Source organism: Rhododendron vialii, chromosome 8a (genome assembly GCF_030253575.1).
Source record: "Rhododendron vialii isolate Sample 1 chromosome 8a, ASM3025357v1".
Classification (NCBI taxonomy): Eukaryota; Viridiplantae; Streptophyta; class Magnoliopsida; order Ericales; family Ericaceae; genus Rhododendron; species Rhododendron vialii.
Genome location: NC_080564.1, coordinates 23167527 through 23188494, shown reverse-complemented (window position 1 = coordinate 23188494; position 20968 = coordinate 23167527). Strand labels below are relative to the sequence as shown.

Sequence of the window (20968 nt, the reverse complement as noted above, 5' to 3'; positions counted from 1 at the left end):
CCTAGACTTCTTGCGTTCGACCTTCAGATCGTCGTAGTACTGAGCTCTCTCCACTGAGACGAGCTCGGCCTTGTTAATCGCTCGAAGCAGGGCCTGCCCAGCCTACACAACGCAAAGAACATAAGCTCGGAAACGTTGGAAAGAAGGAAAAAGCTTGGAAAGAGATCAGGCTCGGACAATACCTGAACAAGATATGCACTAGCGTGAACCAGGCTCAGCTGGAGGTCCTCTGGGACTTTCTTCATATCGTTCGGCAACGCCAAGCCTTGAAGCACAATAGGGGCCAACCCAGGCTCCAGTTTGACACTGTCGTTGATAGAAACCACTCTGCCCCCGGACATTGCAAACGACGGTGCAAATTCTTGCAATGCCGTTTGGCCACCCGAGCCCGCCAACTTCCCCACATCCGTTGATGCGTCGATAGTGGATGACTCTATTAGGTCTTTCTCCTTTTGAAATGGCGTCGGTTGCCCCGTTGGGAGATGGTCACGAGTTATTTTTTGTCTTTTCTCAGCAGGCTCGGCTACCTCAGCATCTTTCTGCCGAACCACGGCACCATCTCTGATGTTCACTCGCACGACGTTCCTTCTCCCCATTTCTTCTATGGACACAAGAGCAAAGGTTTAAAGAGGGGCGTTTATACCCGGGGTGTGGAAGTCTATTTTGAAGCTCTCTTGGAACCAAAAATCTGCAGACTTCCTAAACGATGGAAACTTCACCCTCGGCTGCTTTCGTTTGTCTCTCGGCTTCGGCTTGTTTACATCTTTCGCTTGCCCCACTCCCTTGCTTTGTGTGCTCTACCCCGCCTCCTCTCTCCTTCTAAGCTTCCCTCTGTAAGACGGTTCGTAACCTAACAACGTAGGTGCATCTCTGCAGGCCTGCGACAAAATGACATTAGTGTGTTGCGCGACGAACAACGACTGCTGAGTCTTGGTAATGGCTCGGTGATCTGCAAGAAGTAACGACGATCGATAGAAAAAATGACAATAAAACACAACCAAGCTCGGCATCGGCAAATATATATATATATATATAACTACCTCGAAAGTCTCTCATCTTCGGCACAGCGTACCTACGTACGGACTGGTTCCCGAACTCAAAGTTCCCGTTGACCTCAACGTAGAGATTTGCCCACTTTTCAGTATCAGGCAATCCATCAATTAGAGGCTTCTTATTCCTACGTGTCGACAAGTACCGACGCTCGATCTGGCCGTGTCTAGGCATAATGTACGTATGGAAAAGGTCGGCTACGGTGAACTCAAGACCATGGAGCTCCTTCAGTGCTATCACTGACATTACGATCCTATAGCTATTAATTGCAAAGAAGTGGGGAACTAGGCTGAACCGAGCCAGAAGTTCCCTCAAAAAAGGGTTGAGCGAAAATCGAAGCCCTGCCTCGCAGATGGCCATGAGAGGAACCGTGACATGTTCGGGGCGGTCCTCTAATTTATCCTTAATGCGGTTACTTGCCACTTGACTGACCACAACATCGTCAGGGATGTTGTATTCTCGACAAAAATCTTGATATTCCCCAAGTTCCCCGCTGAAATAATGTGCGTACGGACAAACCTGGCCCCTCTCGTAGAGGTCGGCGACCTCTCTGTCCTCGGATGGGGCTTCACTGTGCCCCGAGCGTGCCGAAGATGTGGCCTCGGCCTGGGAGTGAAACCTTGACTCGGCCTCGGGCCCAAGACAAGGCTCGGCCTCGGAATGTGTTGACTTCGTGAAGGAAATTTTAGGGTCGGTAAGGAACTCGTCGCCCCCATACTCGTAATCACGCTCGGCGTTGGAGTCACTAGAGTCAACTGACATGTTTGAAGCAATTGAGGAGGCCGGGCGTCGGCTTCTATATCTTTCCAAATACTCCTGGATTATCAAGTCCCCAGAGCTCTCAGAGTCGAAAGAGATGTCTATGACCGGGTGAGCCAGACCTAACAAAACAAGAAAAAAATAATGAGGAACCTCGTCGTCGGCCAGAAGGCAAAGATCTCACTACGATCGGCTACACTACTGGCCCACCCTCTCACCCAAAGGACTCAAGCTCGGGTATTTCTAACACTAGAGCTAAGGGGCTCGGCTAACCCCTTCGTCGGCCAAAACCGCTTGCATCAAGGGTAAGGCTCGGCCAACACCAGCGTCGATAGAGCCCAATGCTGTGGTTCGGCCAACCCCAACGTCGGCCAAACCAACCAGAGCCCCCACTATCAACCTGGGGCTCGGAAGAACAAGTTGAAGATAGAGATGGACAGTCTGTCCATCTCCAGTCAGTACTGTTCACTATGAGCAAAAAAAGTCCCAAAACCCAAGAAAACAAGGGAGAAAAGCATGAAAAATTGCACAAACTGTAAAAAGGATGAAAAGCGAACTCATACCTGGGGTTTACTACGAGATCTGGTAACAAATATACTAAGGATCAAAGCTGGAAGACGAAGGGAAGCGACAGAAGCTTTGGCTATGGAGTTCTAGAGAGAGAGGGTTTGTAACCTCTCTCTCTCCTCTCGTCGCCCCTTATATAGGGGTAGGGTTGGAGATTTGAATCTCCCGCCCATCATTGCACCGCCGAACTGATGACCCTACAAGAATTCGACGCGTGGCAGTGATAGAACAGCCCTGCAGAACCCCACGCCTGCCAGCCGTCCTTTCGTCAGCAACACTCAACCGAAGATGGACACCTGGCACCCCTCCATTAAAGCTCATCCATGACGGTTGCTGAAAATAGATGGAGCTCGGCCAGAAAATTCATTTTATCACAAGTCACGTTCGGCAAACATCAGGTTCGACTGTGGCTAAACGTCAATTTCCACCGCGCACTCGGCGAAGGCAGAAATTGAGGGGCTATTGTAGCGGGCTGAACGTAATCGTCTGCGACCAGCCCTCGAATCTTACTTGGGCTGAGATTTGGCGACTTACCAAGCGAGGCTCGGAGACGAGTTGTTTAGGTTCGGCATCATAGGTCATTCAGGCTCGGCTACCATTAGCGATGAAGACCTGCCAACATATATCGGGCGCGGTTCGGCCTGATACCGGGCTCGGCCAGGCATGGGGCTCGGCACGACAATGGGCTCGGCCACCCGTTGAGTCACATGCTCTCTCACGCGACCGAAACGGTTATGCCAAAAGATAATGATGAGCGCACATAGGATGTGTCAGCTCATGCCAAAACGGTTACCAGATCTATGCTATGACGCTACAGTGATGTCACCTAGCCCGTGCAAGGCACATGCCCGTATTTGGAGAGCAAGCTAAGAGGACTCTATAAATATTGAAGGATGACAACTCTAAAGAGGTACACACACTACGCTATCAAAAACCCTAAATTCTCTCTTGATTCTCTGCATTCTCTCATCCTCTCGCCGAAGGGCCTTGCTGGGTAACCCCGGCCAAGTCTTAGTCGTGCGTTCACTGTGCATGACTCATGGAGAAGACAGGAAACCCACGAACCAACGGAGGAGGGTTGCAGATTAACAAATCACGGGCCGCACAGGTTGGTTTCGCTCCACTAACCCTTCTAATGAACTTCTATTTTAAATATTTCATGCCCGCCCTAGTTAGGTGGGTGTTGTATGGCTATCAAGACATATGACTGACATAATTTGTGGGACTTTTAAAGGGTTGGCTCGCTTTGGCCTAACTCTCTTCAAATAAAAAAATTTTAAAAATGGGCTGACTCCTTAATCTGAACATACGTTTCTGCAACAAGTAAAACAAAATGAACATTTGATAGCGGGTGCTAGTTTTTCGAACAGAAGAAAGAAAAGTGCATGTCTGCCAACATCTCTTATAATATATTTACCTCTCATTTTCACCGATACTTATTCTCGGTGAACAGTGTCCAACATAAGTATAGACGGCTGGCGGCGGAGAATCGGGAGATCAGCGCGGAATCATAAGGGAAAAATTGGAACATCCACACTGAACATAATCTGACACGTTTTTCTCATAAATGGGTTCTTTTCTGAAAATTCCCAGATTTCTAGTTTCGAAATTTGAAAACTGCCACCCAAACTAGTACCGGAAAAGTAAGCTACAAAAACAATTCTGAATACAGCAACCAAACAGAATGTGACTGCGACGGGAAATGCTACTAAACTGATTTAACTGTCTGAGTATCCAAAATGTTATCCACTGTGAAGCCAATATTTTCTACTTCGAACTATGCTGAATATGTACAATCGCTACCTGAAGTGATCGAAGACTTTACAAACATTTTCCAAAACAAATAGAACTATAATTCAAGCGTAAATAACTAGTTTGAAATCAAAAGGTGCACCACATACAAGGTTGAAGCTTCCTCAGAACATTACCGAGGTTGGAAACTATTCTCCAGACATTAAGTTGGATCTCCCAATGCGCCGCGTAATTGAGCAAGTATAACCACCTACTAGCTTTATATAAACAGAGGATGCTCACATTCCTCTCAAAACAACTGCAGACCCTTTTGAATGTCTGCCAGAAAAAAATAAGCCGTATAAAGCTCTGAAAACAGTAAGTAACCTTAATGTGACATCAATCTTTTAGGACGAAGGGAATAAGATGAGGAAACTATATCTATACATGTGTGCACAACAACGTTCTTTAAAAGGAAGGGAATAAGATGAGGCATTCCACCATGTAACACAGCCCTAAGGTGTTGAGATGTTATCCTTTGCGGTTATCCAATTTATGTCAACAGATGAATTAGTCAAAAATCAATCTACATGAATTCCAAATACTATAACTGTGTAAATGAAACATATACAATCGTCATAATCTAGAGGCAGGATCCTCCTACTACAGTGATGAACCCACCTCGAAACCCTGCTCCTGCGCCCAAAGTAAGGATCTTATAAGAACATACGTATAATTTTATTCTTACTAGCAGGATCTTCCTTACTAGGGTGACAAATCCACCTCGTAACCTCTTTCCCACGCTCCAAAGTAATAATCTTATAAGAAGTCGTTCCCATGGAGTAGGAATCCCATTCCCAACTGGAATAGAATCCCTCGAGCATATGAATCCCAGTTCCCAAAGACAAAAAAAAGAGAGAGAGAGAGATACCAATCAAGAGACAATTTGTAGCAACCATCAGAAACTAGTAAACAATAAACTGAAGTTCACTTACCTGCTTCATCTTACATAATGTTCGCTTAGATATACATATATTACTTTGCAATTGACACCAATCTATAAGAATATCCATTAGAGTACAGATGGTTTTACTTATAAGTTATATTCGCGCTCTAAAGATGCTCTTAACCTTAAAATCATCTACTTGCTCTCGCTCTCCCGCACCACCTCGCGCTTCATGCATCCACAATCATAATTTGTGATCTTGACACGAAATCTCTGAGGAGAGAGAGAGAGAGAGAGAGAGAGAGAGAGAGAGAGGAAACAAGTAAAACCAGAACCCCATGCAACCGAACATCATCCTTGAAACAGGAGTACGTAAAAGTCAACAGGGAAACACACAAGAAGATGTTTTTCTTTTAAATAAAAACCCCAATTCACCAGACACACAGTTTTTCATGTCTATCAATCTGACCAAGTCAAAAAGGGTATTCAAGCTCTAAAATGAGGGCAGACCAGACCTAAACTATCACTGTTTCGAAAACTAACCACGACAAATGCATAAGGTTTAGAAACAAATAAAAAGGTAACAATTATAATCACTACAAGCATACAACTAACTCACGCAGGCATAAAAAAGTATCTCCATTTGTGTCTCAGCCTTCACTAAGGCTGAGAAAGTCTCTGGGGACAAGAAGTCCACTAAGGATTTCAAAAATGAAAGTAGACAAACTTAACAAAGCATTTGTTCCCAAATGACACCATGCTCCAATCCCCAGATACAAAACAAAAAGGAACTCCCAAAACTGGTAGAAACCGAAGCCCAAAAGGATGAAAACCAAAACATTAACCCATAAAAGATCAATATTCTCAAACTTATCCTGAGCTAGCCAAGCATTATCTCCAACAGAATTACCACATAGTATATTTGACTCTGAGTCCTCTCCAAAATGAACTTCACAAAAGTTTCGGCACATCCTCTAGACAAATCTTGTTTCCTACCTTTACGCCTTTCCACAATTTTCTCTAAAAGTAGAGCTCAAAAACAATTGCTCAAGGACTATACCCCTAGGATATGTCTACTTGAGTCAAAGATGCTCGATGGAACAACCTAAAATTTGTGTCAAACTCTTTAATCTATCAGGACAACAGTTCAACACTCACAATCTTGTTTCTATTCAGGTTAACCCCCAGGCCCGAAACAATCTCAAAAGACTTGCAAAACCAAAAGCAGACTAACTACCTAGATTCCACCCTTGAAGTAGAATCGCTCGGGAAACTGTAAACGTGACACACATAAGTGAGAAATCCTATGCCTCCATACAATAAATCGTTACCTCGCACCGGGCGTCAGACAAAATCGTTGTAAACATATAGAAATATGCAACTAATACACATGGCCGAGTGTTCAACGATATGAAGAGAGAAAGAGAGAGAGAGAGAGAGGCTTACCGGTCAAATCAAGTTTTCTTCCATCATAGGCACCATAGCTGATAGCCTGATATCAACTTTCTACACTTTAACATACTTCTGAACATAGCCCTGAAAAATTATGCCATGGGATGTTGCAGTATACGTTTACATACATAAGGCATATACATATTAGGTAGAAAGATACTCATTTGTATATGTGTGATTCTATCAATAGCTTTCTATTGCTCGAGTTATGTCCGCCCTAAAACCGTACAAACGTAGGTAAACAAAATGCAGAAGTTTTCCATGTTAAAAATTACAAACAGAATATCCTTGCAAAACTAAAATCCAAAATCTTTTGACATGTGTTCAACAATTGTTTTTGCGCACAAGATTCTTAATACTCCTAATTAAGATTGATTCATGCAACAAATAAAAGCCCCGTAATCACCTTGTTGGGAAAACCTTTGCATGTGGTACCATAAAATGTACTCCGTACAAAGCAAAACTGAATAAATAGTTTTGGAGCATCATTTCTAATTGAAAAAAAAAAAGGTAATGATACAAGTAAAACAAAAAACAAAATATTCAGGTAGGATCATTTCACATTGGTTATTATGAGGGCCCAATACATAATTCCCATGCTTTGATGGTAATTACATATGACCACTTCTGCTAATTAAGGTCACTAGTACTAAAACAGCCGTTTTCTTTATCTTTCCTAGCAAAAAAAGTTTACTCTGAGAACAACCATAGATCATGCTCAGAAAGGGCATGAGGTATACTCTGATACTCAGAAGTTCTTATAACTAGAAAAAATAAATTGGCAAGTTAAAGGGAAATTTACCATCACTAGTTTAGTCAGTTTCCGCTGTGATGAGTCGATATATTGATTTATCTTTGCCTGAGACTTCGGTATTTGGTGACTCTTTATAGCACCAGACACCTTGTCAACAGTCTTCTTGACAATTGTCTTAAATGCCTCCTTGCTCATATTACCCTGTCGCCATGATGGCTTTAGCATCTCCTTCACAAAATCTGCAATGGCAACTTTGAAAAGTTTCGTTGAACTTGAATCTTTGCTCTTCTTTCTCTTCCCAGGCGTCTTAACCTGATTAATCTCAAACTCTCCTGCCGATGTATTTGTTGCATCAAGATCGTTGCTTCCACTTGCATTCTCCACATCACCCACTTCTGCATCTGCTGTCTCACCATTCTCATCATTTTCACTTTTTATGGATGCAGTTTCAGCCAAAACTCTATCTTTATGCTTGCTTTCTTCCGCATCTAACGGCTTATGGGAGCCTATGAGCCTCAAAATGATAGAGTCATTGACAGGTTCATGCTTCAAACCATGCTCAAATTTCACGAAAGAGTTCGAAAATGGATCAATGCTGTCAAAAAGTGGATCATATTGGTCACTGCGTAAACTCAGTAAATCATCAGGCTCAGGTTTTGGTGAGGAAGTCATAAGTTTTGAGCCAATACTTCCAACACCATGTTGATTACTGTGGAGCAATTCATTTTCTTGCTTAACATTTGAGCTGAATTTAGAGCCATGCTGATTAGCGCAGAGCACATCCTTTTCTTGCTTAATAACATTTGAGCTGAATTTAGAGCTTAGTGGCTGGTCAAATGTGGAAGCATGAGGATTGCAGTAGTTTGAAATTCTGAACCCTCCAGAATCTGACAGATGAGATGGCTGATTCTTGTCAACACCTGATGCAAATCTAGACATGGTAGGAATAACATTTCCATGGTCACCTCGATTTACTGTAAGACTGTGTGTGGGAGACTGCCACAGACCATGGGGTGGCTGTTGCTGCTGAGAGTAAGGATGATTCTGAGAAGATGAAGTGAAAAACCCACCTGAAGGCAGGTTGTCGCCTGGGAAAGCCTGCATTCTCAGAGGAGGCGTGGGTTGTGAGGATATGCTGCTCTGACCATACAAATTTGGAGGGTTTAAACCTTGCACTGGTAACTGAGAGAAGTGATCTTCGCCAACAAAACCTGTAGCTTGTGAGTAAGGTCTTCCAAACGTCTGCGAATTGAAGTCACTTCTTGAAGGCAGCTGAAAATGTTGAAATTGTGATGAAGGAAAACCTTGCATTGCATTTGGATTTGGATTGTTAACAAATGGTGGTGGTGGAGGCAACGGCTGCGGCGGTGGCAGTGGTGGTTGGAGGGACCAAGAGGAGTTCGGTGGCGGTACAGAATGAGAATATAGGTTCTGCAATGGGCCTTGAAAAGAAGGAAATTTTGAAGCAGGTTGCATCAAGTCGTGTTCCCTTGGCAGATGTGGTGTAGGAGTGGGGGTACTTGTACCTTGTGAAAGTGGGGCAAGGGAAGTGAGTAACTGCAAACGGTAATCTGGAATATTAACCTGAATTGGAGGCAGAGATTCAGGCGAAACTGAATGGGTGACGGAACTTGTACTGGGATAAGCTTGAACTGGAGGGATATTCTTTATCTGCAGTTCACTAACTGGAGGTCCATGTTGGAAGGAGGTTGATGACTGAACTTGCAAAGATTGAGACGTAGAAAAGCCATCAGAAGTCTCGACTTGCTTAGCTCGAGAATTTGGAATAACAAAATTTTCAACTGAAGAAGCTATGTCATGAGATGTCTCCACTTGTTTTACATGATTTTTGACATCATGAAGGCCGGTTGTAGATTCCAAATTCTGTTCTCTAATATCCTGCGTTTCCTGCACAATTGCAGTTAGCTCTCCAAGACAATTTTCAGGAAGGCTGGCGGTGGATTCCAATTTCTCTCCTTTAATATTGTGAGTTTCGTGCATGATGGCAGTTACTTCTCGAGACATCTCAAATTTAGCCAACTTTACAACCAAAGATTTATCATCTTGATCGTGAAATATAGATGGCAGTGCATCCTGCATAGAGACTAATTCTTTTTCCCCATCCCTGTGCCCATCCAACTCCTTCTCATGTACTGGTCCTTCGGAAAGGGCTTTCTTACTCTCTTCATGCAAACCAGAAGCCCTTGAAACATGTGGAATCTCCGCATACTGTTGCTTACTCCTGTTACGTCTTGAACCATCACTCGTGTCAGAGTCATGGTGCATATACCGACAAGTTGCTCCACGGTGGCACCTGCCTCGAAGGAAGTCAAAGCACATTGGAAGCTGACACTTGTCCCTTCTGATTTTTTCACCACCATATTCTCCCCTGCGCTTATAAGTGGGAGACCTGCTCCTGCTCCTTCGTTTCTTGGGAGACAAGCTGAAACAATAAACAGGTAAATTAACAGATTGCCATAAGTCGCTCCAGGAAATGAACAAAAGAGCAAAGCTAGAAATGACTTGTCCGAAGCAACTAAAACGGACCATTAAGAATGAGATAACAGAAGTCTATTGGGCCCCGTTCAGTTCCTGGAAACGGAAAGGAAAGTCTAGGGATATCAAACTTCCATGCATTTTGTTTTTTGTCTGGTTAACAAGAAAATTGTGGGACCCACATCCTTGACAACCATCAGGATTAGTTTTACTTCAAAACCTTGCCTGCAAAATGTATAAGGATTTGTAGGAGTCTTATTGTACACTAGTTCCCTACAAAATTAAATTACTACATCTTAACTTTTACAAAATTCGTTTTTGTATGACCACATGCTAAAACATATGTTTCATTTTCCTTCAATTCACCAAAGTTTTCTCGGGAATAATCCTCTTGCACCTATTTCATGACCACTGAACGGAGCCTTGATCTCCAGTCTAGGACATAAACATATTGCAGACCTGCGAGACCAGCTTCGCTTCTCCCTTCTTCTCCAAGGACTCCTCCTCCTCCTACCGCGAGGAGAAGGGCTTCTACTCCGACTTCTCCGTCTCCTACCACGTCTTCCAGTGTCGTGTGATTCGTCAGAGTCACTCTCACGTCCACCTTCTCTGAATAATCTCCCATACTCGTCGACTTTGCGCAGAGTAGATGAGGATTTGGCACCTTCCTTCCATGACTCAGATTTGCCTCTCTCAGGAGTGGACTCATGAACACCATCCAAGACAACACTCTGTTGCAAAGCCTCAAGAGAAGCAGCGTTGTCCATATTTCCTTCATTTCTTCCATTATTTCCAAAGATTTCTTCAGTCATAACGGTTGCAAAGGATGTTATACCAATTTCTGTCTCTGTCCTTTGTGATTCTGGGCAGAATTCCAGAGCATTTAATGGCATGCTCCGGGAACATGCCACATTAGACTCTGACATTGCATATGCCACGTCAGACCTTGTCTGTGAATTAGATCCTATAACTCCGTGTAAACCGGAAACAGCTGATGCAGTTGATGGTGAGGCTTTTAAAGGACTCGTGTCTTCTAAATGAGGCTTGTTATCACCTTCCAGACTGTCATCAGAAGCATAGCCTTGTAGAAGTCTAAAAGGGCTAGCACCTTTGATGAGTTCACAAGAAAGTTTCCCAGAACCAATGCCAACTGCGGCCGCCGACTTATTTTGTTGACTTAGATCTTCCAGGGGAGATACAGATGATTCTTCTTCATTGCTTTTTGAGGGCCACTCGGCAGCTCCATATGAGTTTGTGACTGTGCTGTCAACTTTGGCAAGTGACCTTCCATCCATGAAGTGATCAGGATCAGAAATGAGTTCGCAACCTGTACATGCACCGGAAAAGGAAGACACATCAAACTCAGCTAATTCAAGAGTTTATCTGGTAATTCCAACAAGATGCATATCGAAGAAGACAAGCGAAAATAGTTACATTAACATTTTGAATCAAGAAATGTGCCAGGGAAAAAGATCCACAATAAACTAGCTCATAATTAGATTTAAATCCACAAAGGGAAAAGACCTACAGAAATAAACAACAATCTCCAAGGTTTACGGTATGGGACAAGCTAGCAAAATTGGATACAGCTACAAGTAGGCTGTGTTTTGTTACAAAATATTTCAGTTTAATACCCAAAATTTCAAGAATGGTGAGAACCCACTGTATTTTTTTAACGCAAAATACTTACCAAACTAAGCCTTGTGTCCCAATCAATTGGGGTTGGCTACATGAATCCTATTTTTTCATTGAGCTTTGTCCAGGGCTACCTGTTCACTTAGATTTAGTAAGTCCATATCCTTCCGTAACATGGCATCCCCTCTTCCCCTAGCCCTACTATCCATTACTGTCATGTCACTCTGCTTGACTACTGCGTCTGTAGGTCTACGGCAAATATGTCCAAGCCAACTTAATCTATTTTGTCTCAACTTATCATGTGTAGGTACAACTCTTACCATCTCACGAATAGTTTTGTTTCTAATTCTATCTCTCCTAGTCTGACCACACACCCACCTCAACATCCTCATTTCAGCTACACTCATCTTACTCACTTGTTGCTACTTGATAGACCAACACTCCATCCTCTATAGCATCGCTAGTCATATAGCACTTCTATAAAATTTCCCTTTCAATTTTAACGCAAAATTCTTATGTTATGAAAATAGGTATCAGTTAGGAGCCTCACTTTTAGCTTTCAGTAGGTCCTAAAAAGATTACAATTCACTAACAACAACAGAACCCATATAGTCCCCAATCATTGGGGGTATGGGCGGGGGAGGATTGGAGACAGACCAAACCTTTGGCAATATGCACAAAGTGGCTGCTCTCAGAATACCACTGAAACAATGGCCCCCCGATACATGTTTTGCTGCCGAACCATGCCCTCAAATCAAAGCCAAATGGCATCAGAGAAGGCAGGCTTAGAGACCCAATTCAATTTTTGCGCATATTACCATGCTTCCTTCATTTCAATTCACTAACAAGTATTCATAAAAAAATAAAAATAAAAGAATAATCCGAACTGTGATTCTCCTTTTTGCACTTTCTTCACATATGCAAAAAGCTTATATACAAGTTTAGGTGCTTATTTAACTATTGACAATTACTTTTATGAAACTCACACAGGACACAGTCAAGGCTTTAACTCCAAAACTTCGCAAAAAATGGTGATGTAACTCTCATCTCAATGTTTTCTTCTTCTCTTAAAAGTAAGTTAATTATTATGATACTGTCTTCGAGTTTACTATGAAGTCTGAACAAATGGACTCTATAAGTATTTAGAAGTGCACAACATGTTAGTGCTATGAAAGTTTGGAAACATGACATAGAGTATCCAAAACCTACTTGCATTTGGGAAGGATCAGATATGCATCCACAAGTATCTAAGGAGTATAGGTATCCTTAAGGTATATTATTGGGTACGACTCCCTACTAGAACTATCTACAGCATAGAAATTGAAGCAGACGGCCAAGGGCTTCGTTTGACTTTCTCTGTTCTTGCTAAAGCTGAAACTGTTTTTTATCGTATTTTAACCCCTAGTAAAAACTTGAAAAATCAATAAGCCCTCTTCACGTCTATGAAGTGTCCTGAGAAGGCACGTGTATGTAGTGCCATGACTAGGGGCCAGGGCTGAGTGCACATCTGATGCTCGTCCACCTCCAACGCATTGGCCACGCATACCTCCAGGTTCTTCTTAGCTCAAAATATTACTGGGGATGTGCATGTGTTAGTGTGTGTAGAATTCTGTAGAAATTAACACAGTCGACAATCAACCTTAGCCCATGAAATAAACCATTTCTACTCAACATGATAACCTAAAAATGAAGAGGGACACCAAACACTTCCAAGCTGGGCAGGGTGCTACTTCCAGAACAGTAGAAACAATACAGCAATAAAATTATTAGTACACTCAGTAGCTCCACAAAAAGCCTAGATAATCTGTTTTTTGATCTATCAATATGTCCAACAAATAGGAAATGAACAGCAAAATGAAACATGCTTTGTGAGGAGAGCATCCAAACAACAAGATCAAAAGCATATAGTAATTGGATATATTACTCATTAAATACGGATCAGGAAATTCGTATGCATCAAAAGAGCACAACATGAGAAGAAAAAGAAACAAAAAAAACTTCGGGAAGTCGTAAAAAGAAATCAAGAAAGAGTAATCAGAAGTGCTTAGCTACCTTCTTCTTGCCCAGCCAATCCTGAAGAAGCAGATACATCATCCGCAAGACTATATTCGGTAGCATTCACCGGTGCATTTAATTGCTCTCTAATATCAAGCTCTTCACATATCAAACCAGTCTCATGGTTTAGAGTCTTTAGACTTTCAAATGAGGTACACATTTGCTGCTCTTCATCAGGTGGGTTGATATCATCTAAAGATCCACACACACCCAAAAAAACAAAAACAAAGCAATTACAAAGCTTCAAATAGATAACATTACTCATTCAAGCACTTACATGCCAACAAATGGTTCATTTTGTTTGCTACTCTCCCACAAGAACTGTAACTCATTAAAAGAAATGTTATCACCATTACTCGAAACCAAAGAGACAAGGAAAGGGATTTGACAACCAAAAACCACTTTTTCGTGGGGTAGCCAAAGATAATAGAAGTAGCACTGGCCTTAAACACATAAGGTAGAAGAGTCTTTGTACAGTGAATTCTATCAAAGGAAAAGAAAAGGGCAAACAAATAGATTTCTTTGAAAAGGGCAAACGAATAAATCTCTTTGGATAAAAGCTCAAACATCAAATAACTACTTCAGAGTACAACACAGGTCACAAAAGATTTCTTTGATGACTCATCAAGTATACTAGGAGATTACAAAAACGTAATTTGAATCCACAACCACAGACTCAACTGTTAAGCTTAAGTACACAAAATGAGGATCATCTGTACTTACGTATCATTGTGTAATAACTACAAAAACAGAAATTGCATTTACAGGTTATATATCTTACATTAATCAAACCAAGCTAAGTAAAATCAAGAGGTATCAAACCGCGCAACCATTGAACCCCAATTAAATTTACAGAAGTTTCTTTTCCGATAATCAATTATTTTTAGGAAAGGAATCAAGGGGATGCCACCCATGTACAAAAGCAGGCCAAGGGCAAAAAGGCCCTGTACATCGGGAAGCCTAAACCCAATCTAAGGAAACCCCCTGTACTCCACCATACTCCATGTTGAACTCCAAAGATATATATTGTATCAAGAATTTGGTCAAAGGATGCATTGCAAACCCAACTATGCAAACTAGAAAGGAAAAGACTCTTAAGCCTAAACATAGACCAACCAACAGAAGTTTCTTAATTTTGTTAAAGCACCATAATATCTATTTGGTGACTTTTAGGAAGCCCTCAGATACAGGTTTCTCTATCCTATCTTAAACTTTAATCTAAGCATTTGAGTTTCCTTTCTTATGTGAATAGGATGGAGATTTGGTAATATGTTCCACGCGTCAAATCTAGAGAGTAGTAACTAAGTATCAACCCCATGCCGTTGCATAGGCTGATCACATTTAGAGAGTCTCATAAACCAGTCGATTGTAGACAAAAATGAGCAAGCCCTCTAACTAAACCAAGTAAAATCTATCCCTTGAGGGAAATATGACAAATGTTCTTGAGCTAAGAAGCCCGAGACCTCTCTAATTGCCCTATTCAACATTGACTACCCGACCTAATATGACAAATTTTTCTGCCTCTTATATAGAGCCTCGAGATGGTCCTTGACCCTTGATTATGCCGAGACTCCTAGTGTTTTCCACTCCTACCATCACCATCCTAGACCTCATTTAGCAAGTCAAAAGCCCAAATTCCTGGCCTAGCCTGATGGTTCAGCACTTGAAACTACAATTTGAGTCCCTCCCAACCAATTATTTTTAAGGCTAAGTTGAGGCTCGCGACAAGGCTAAGCTATCAAAAAATACCTCGAACCTTTCAACCTTGATTTGTACCTGCAAAAACCTAAGAATTGTTTGCAGGACGTTCGAACAAGGCACACCTTTTCGCAAATTTCTACAGATTCCGTGTGAGGCTTGCTTTCTTTAGAATAACTTGATATATAAATCTTTGCATGCTCGCTCACCCTCTCTCTTTACCTCTCAATCTTTATTCAAAGTGAGGGAGTACCTAATCGATATAGCTTATAGACACACAGAGAGAGAAGTCACAAAAGTCATCCCTGACATATGTGGTAAATGTTTTCATAAAAATTTGGTGTACTAAATAAAGGCAACATACAATTGTAACCCGTATTATAATCCATTGGAACCCATCAGCTCAAGTCCCTACAATTCGAAATTAAGAAATTAAGAAACTACTCCAAAACAATTATACAGGAAACTGACCTGAGCTTTACTGAAACAAGAACTCTAGTAACAAACGGGATCAGGAAAGGTTCCAGCTGATATAGCTTGAAACCAACCAATTCTCCACCTTAGTTGCTTCTTTAACTTTACTTCATTTTTAAAATCTTGTTTTCGTACAAATCACAATATTTGAAATGGAAAATCATCAAAGCATGACACACCAGCACTTTACATCATGACACTTTTTCACGTCTACAAAAGAGAAATGAAATGCAACCCATAAACACCAGTTGCACTAACCTTCAATGTCCATATCAGAATCGGGAGGTGAATGGGATACACCTGTACCAGCCAAACAACTGGTTTGTGTTGAATTGTCGATTCCTGAAGACCTCCAAACCGAATTATTATGCTTCTCCTGCAATTTATATTCCCCTTTACATTTCTTTTTCATCCATTCAAAATATTCATGCGCAACTGCAGCTTCACTTCCCGGGCAACCACCAAACAAGAATTTGAACTCTGGATTCCCATACTCTTTCTGACGAGCCATGTCTTCGAACTCCAGACCGTTCTTTGCAATAAAATGACACAAGACTTCAATTTTTTGCACTACTTTCTGTTCAGCTGGCTTGGGTGGAGGTGAAGGTAGATCCAATTTTGAACATTCCACAGACGATAAATCCTCTTCCACCACCTCACGGCATGTCGTGCCTTCAGGTAATTCATAGTCATCCAGCACAGGTGCATCGTCTCTTATTTGGGACGACACCACAACTTTAGAATCAGTATGCATCACTTCCAAGGCAGAATGATTGTCCATTGGACCTGACTCGGAATTATGGGACAAGTCAGCCACAGTAAGAAGTGGAGCAGAAGACGTAGTTCCAAAAGTATGACGGGGAGAGGTAGGAGGTGGCGGAGAAGGTGGAAGGGGTGGAGGAGAAGAAGGTGGAAGCGGAGGTGGCATGGGACCTGCAGCTGGTACATCCGAATCGTGATGTGATGAATGTACACGAGACCCAAATGGAGCAGGAGGGAAGAAACTAGAAATTGGTGGTGGTGGCGGTAGACTTCGTTGACCAACCAGCATGCCACCCAGCTGTGGCGGATAAACTGGGCCTTTATATAGAGCTTGTCCTTGTGATGGTAGTGTGGGTAATGCTCCAGGAAGCAATGAGGGTTGAAACATTTCTGGCCGATTTGTACCTGAGAGAGGTTGACCAAGAGGAGAGACAGATAGTGGAGTATGATGTGTATTATGGGTCCATTGCGATTTCTGTTGATCAACCGGATATGGATGTGCCATAGAGGTGCTTCCACCGACCTGTTGGGGCGGGGGTGGGGGCAATGGTAGGAAAGATTGGCCCGCATTTAACATTCTAGTCGCCGGGACTTGAACAGGCGGACCTTGCTGAACCGGTGGAGGTGGGGCATGAGTAAAATGAGGTGGAATTGACCGAGGACCTTGTTGTATTATAGGATATTGCGAGGCTGTAGGGCCATGTTGGAAAGGAGGATGTGGAGGAGGAATAGGGCGCTGTTGGAAATCAGGCATGGGCCACTGGAAACCTTGCCCAAACTGAGTATAATTACCCTGACCATACATCTGAAAAACAATCACTCAAACCTTCGTAGCACAACGACACGAGTCAAACATCCAAGGAACTTGTCTGAAACATAAAGCAGAACCGTTAGCTTTCATCTTAAACTAATAAATGGGAGCAGAAAATTAATATTTGTCTATAAATAAGTGACTACAAATGAACATTGCGAACATCAAAAGAAAAAACAAACACACAATAACGTAATGCTGAGACCAAGTACTTGAGTTGCCTATAGCCCAGAACAGTTCGCAGCTTGAGGTCTTCTTCCACACATAATTTAACATTTTTATTCTTCACAAAAGACTCATAAACACAGAAATAAAAGCACTTGGTTAGAATAAACTCACATACATGCATACACGAATTACGAATGCAACCAGAACAAGAGACACGAATCAAAAAGTATAAATGAAGCTTGAACAATAGTTTTTTTTTTTTTTAAATCCCATAACTTGGTGTGTCCGGGCATAAGCAGCTTATGCGCGACTCGACAATAATGGGGGACAATTCCACCGTCCACTAGTGGGCCCCATTAACCAGAGCAGAGCCCGACCGACTACACAAGAGTTGATAGCACTTGAGAGGTTCCGAACCCTAAGACCTAGGAGGGAGCAAACCCAAAGTCCCTGGCCAACCCCAGTGTTTGAGCTTGAAAGAACAATAGTAGTAATCACTAGTAGAGAAGCGTGGCTTACCATGAACCCTAGATTTCGATACTCGAGGTTGCTGGAACTGTAGGAGGATTTCGGGGTATGATTTGATGAGACAGTGTGCGCTGCATAAACCCTAATATATGTAGTGGAGTATATGATTTCGGCTCTGTTTTCTCAAATTCTGGAGTTGAGGCTCCAGCGTGAAAACAAAGAGAACTTGCAAACCAGATACTCCTACTTCATAGGAAAACAAAAGACCAACGGTCAGTGTAGTGAGGATCCAGCAGGCATCCAAACACGGCCTTAGTGAGGGGTTTGAACTAAGATAGGAGTAACAATTTTGTGAAGTGCGTTCTTCTGTTGATCAAAAAAAAAAAAAGTGCGTTCTTCTAGACTTAATACAGACAGTAAATACTTGCAATCTGAAAAATTATTTCGGTATTTTTTAACTTTTTGTTTAGTTTTTCGTTGTATTTTTTGAGATTAATCGGAAAAGTATTTGAATATGGACTGATTATTAAAAAATTCAAATAAAACAGCATTTTAGACAAATAAGATAGGTGTTTGATATTTTTTTCCGTTTTTAGTGAACTTTTTTTTGCTTTCGGTCATAATTTTGTACTTTCTAGATACCTCTCATCGAGACGAATAATTAATTTCAAAAATTACGACGAAAAGCTAAACAAAAAGTTATGAAAAATAAACATTACCAAAATAAGTTCCAGATTATAAGTTTACAAGAACGCACACCCCCTCCATCCCTATGTCAATTGTAGCGGGACCATACTTACCACTCAAAATTCTATGGACTCTCCACCCTCCTCACGGTTCTGACCGCGCCGTTGTATTTTTTTCCTTCTTGTAGTTTTTTTTTTTTGCTTTATTGTTGTATTTGTTTGTTGATTTAGTTGTAATTTTTTTTCGGATTATCTTTTCACTCGGAAAAAAATACCCCCACCATTCCGATGTCAATTTTTGATATTGCGTCATTTTTAACTGCTTATATATTTCAATTTATAATATTTTGTATGAGTTTAAAAATTTTGTACAATAAAACTAATTGAGAACTATCTAAAAGATCTACTATATTGCATATTTTTTGATATTTATATTTAAAAATATAAGAAATTAAAATTGGCACAAGTATAAAAAAAATTGACATCTTTTCTTGGACGGAGGGAGTAGTATATAGGAGTAGTGTTTAGTGATTTTTTATTAGTCTTTTGTTAAAATATTTGAAATTTAGTGTTTGTTATACTTTTTAGTTTTTTTTTTTCAATAGGATAATTAATTTGAACAAATTAATTTCAATCTAACAATAGTTTAACTATCAAATGAAAAGACACGCGCTTAATTTAGACCAAACTCACCTTAATTTACATAGTAGAACCCACTAACGAGAAATTGCAATCCAATTCTCCATCATCCATATCAAAAAATCAAAAAACAATATCCATCTAGGATGATCAAAGATTCAAAATGACATTTATAAATAAAAAAATTCAGTTTAAGGATATTAAAGTTCATCAAAACTCAGTCTTTTTATTCAAGTATTTTTTTCATGTTTTCGCCGATAAATTTTTTCTTTCGTTATAAATTTAATACTCCTACTTGCTTTTTAATTGGGTTTTAGCAAACAATCATTTCAAGAAAAATAGAGAATAAAGAAATAAATGGTGAATAATCCTGCCCAAAAAGGGCAAAGAAAGATGAAGGATTGATTCGTCTCTATTTTATTGGTAGGTCTTTTATCACGAAGGAAGATTAAGATCGATTTCTTTCCCCTCGAGATCAATTAAAAAAATTGAATATACTTCCTTTCTTCTTCTTTTTTTGGTTTCTAATATTGGAAGAACAAAAAATTCAAAGAAGAAAACGTTAGAAGTGTTATCCTTTCACTTTCCTTCATTTTCCTCTTTAACTTTCCCACGGGGGAAAAATATTTTCCTTTCAACTTCCCCCTTTCTTTGCCAAAACCAAATAAAGAAAACTGATTACCCTCTTTCTCAAAATTGTTCTCTCAATCCTACGTGTATCCTTTCCTATAAGGACCTGTAATTTTGGGAAATAATTAAAGGTTTATTTGATATTGAAAATTGAGGGAAAATGTGTAATTTGTTGAGTTTATTTGATTTGGGGTTAATGTGTTGAGAAATACTTCGGTGTCTCTCCCCTTTTGGGGACACTGTAACTTTTGGCATAACAAAATTATTATGAGCATAACCAACACTCATTACAAGCATAACAGAAAAAAACGTAACAAAAAACCATCAAAGGCATAACAAAAACCATAAAAGGCATAACCAAAACCAAAAGTAGAAAAACCATAACAATACCACATAATACCATAACAATAACCCAAAAAGGCATAATAATAACCTCTAGAACCAAAACAATACCCCACCTGTCTTTTTTTCATTTCTTTTTTTATTTAAAAATGTTTAACCGTGGTTAACTAGGAAAATTTTTAAAATGTAAACGTGTTTTGCGATTATATTCAACAGTAAAATGTAATGGATCCTAGTAAATCATTTATTTTAATAATCAAGACCGTTGATTTGGTTGTTATTGGTGATTTAGTTATTTTTGGGAATTTTAGGCTCCATCCGGTTTATTCCGGTTTATGAAGCTCTTTCATTTGGTACAAAAATTGAACATAAGAATGATAACTTATGTTCGAACAAATTTGTAACGATAAGCAATTTACTTTATTTTTTGCAAGAATGATCTAATCTCTCTTACACAAAAGATAGACGGTTCTGATTTTGAAAAAATTGATAAAGCGGTCATTGAGTTGTGAACTATAGGACTTTAATACCTACATAAGCATCGAATGTGTTCTGAACATGTAGTTATCGACATCCAATTATCACTGAAGTTGGCAAAAAATATAGAATCGATAAGATGCGCAATCTTAATGGTTTAGATCTGTCATCAGAAATATTTTTTGAATAACTTCCTTAAAAATCTATACGTTGAACCTTATTGTTTCTAAACTAAGGTCTTGTGCTTTTGTGTAATGTACAATACTCATACGATTGCAACACAATCACGACGATCGATACCGTCCATTTTGTTTTGCTTAATTGGTGTTTAAATTGTTCTCGTAAATTTTTTGGTCTACCTGGTTTAG

The 20968-nt window shown here is 40.5% G+C and overlaps 1 protein-coding gene and 1 non-coding gene across 2 annotated transcripts; both read right to left on the bottom strand.

Moving 5' to 3' along the window:
- Positions 1 to 4079: 4079 nt before the first annotated feature.
- LOC131299157 (uncharacterized) lies at positions 4080 to 18214 on the bottom strand. The gene is made up of 7 exons (XM_058324750.1): positions 17878 to 18214; positions 15876 to 17248; positions 13443 to 13637; positions 10215 to 11082; positions 7308 to 9702; positions 6500 to 6589; positions 4080 to 4446 (listed from the first exon to the last, which is right to left on the bottom strand). Exons 2-6 carry the CDS (start codon positions 17182 to 17184, stop codon positions 6560 to 6562), a joined length of 4797 nt encoding a protein of 1598 aa, XP_058180733.1. The 5' UTR covers positions 17185 to 17248; positions 17878 to 18214; the 3' UTR covers positions 4080 to 4446; positions 6500 to 6559.
- LOC131299359 (small nucleolar RNA snoR100) lies at positions 12117 to 12224 on the bottom strand. The gene has a single exon (XR_009190744.1). It is a non-coding gene; the product is annotated as a small nucleolar RNA snoR100 (small nucleolar RNA).
- Positions 18215 to 20968: the final 2754 nt, after the last annotated feature.

Bases quoted from the DNA above. Each gene is read 5' to 3' on its own strand.
- LOC131299157 (XM_058324750.1), bottom strand. From the start codon at position 17,184: ATGTATGGTCAGGGTAATTATACTCAGTTTGGGCAAGGTTTCCAGTGG. The intron at 11,083-13,442 runs GTAGCTAAGCAC...GTGCATGTACAG, and splicing joins ATTGGCTGGGCAAGAAGAAG to GTTGCGAACTCATTTCTGAT. The intron at 9,703-10,214 runs GTCTGCAATATG...TTATTGTTTCAG, and splicing joins AAGCGAAGCTGGTCTCGCAG to CTTGTCTCCCAAGAAACGAA.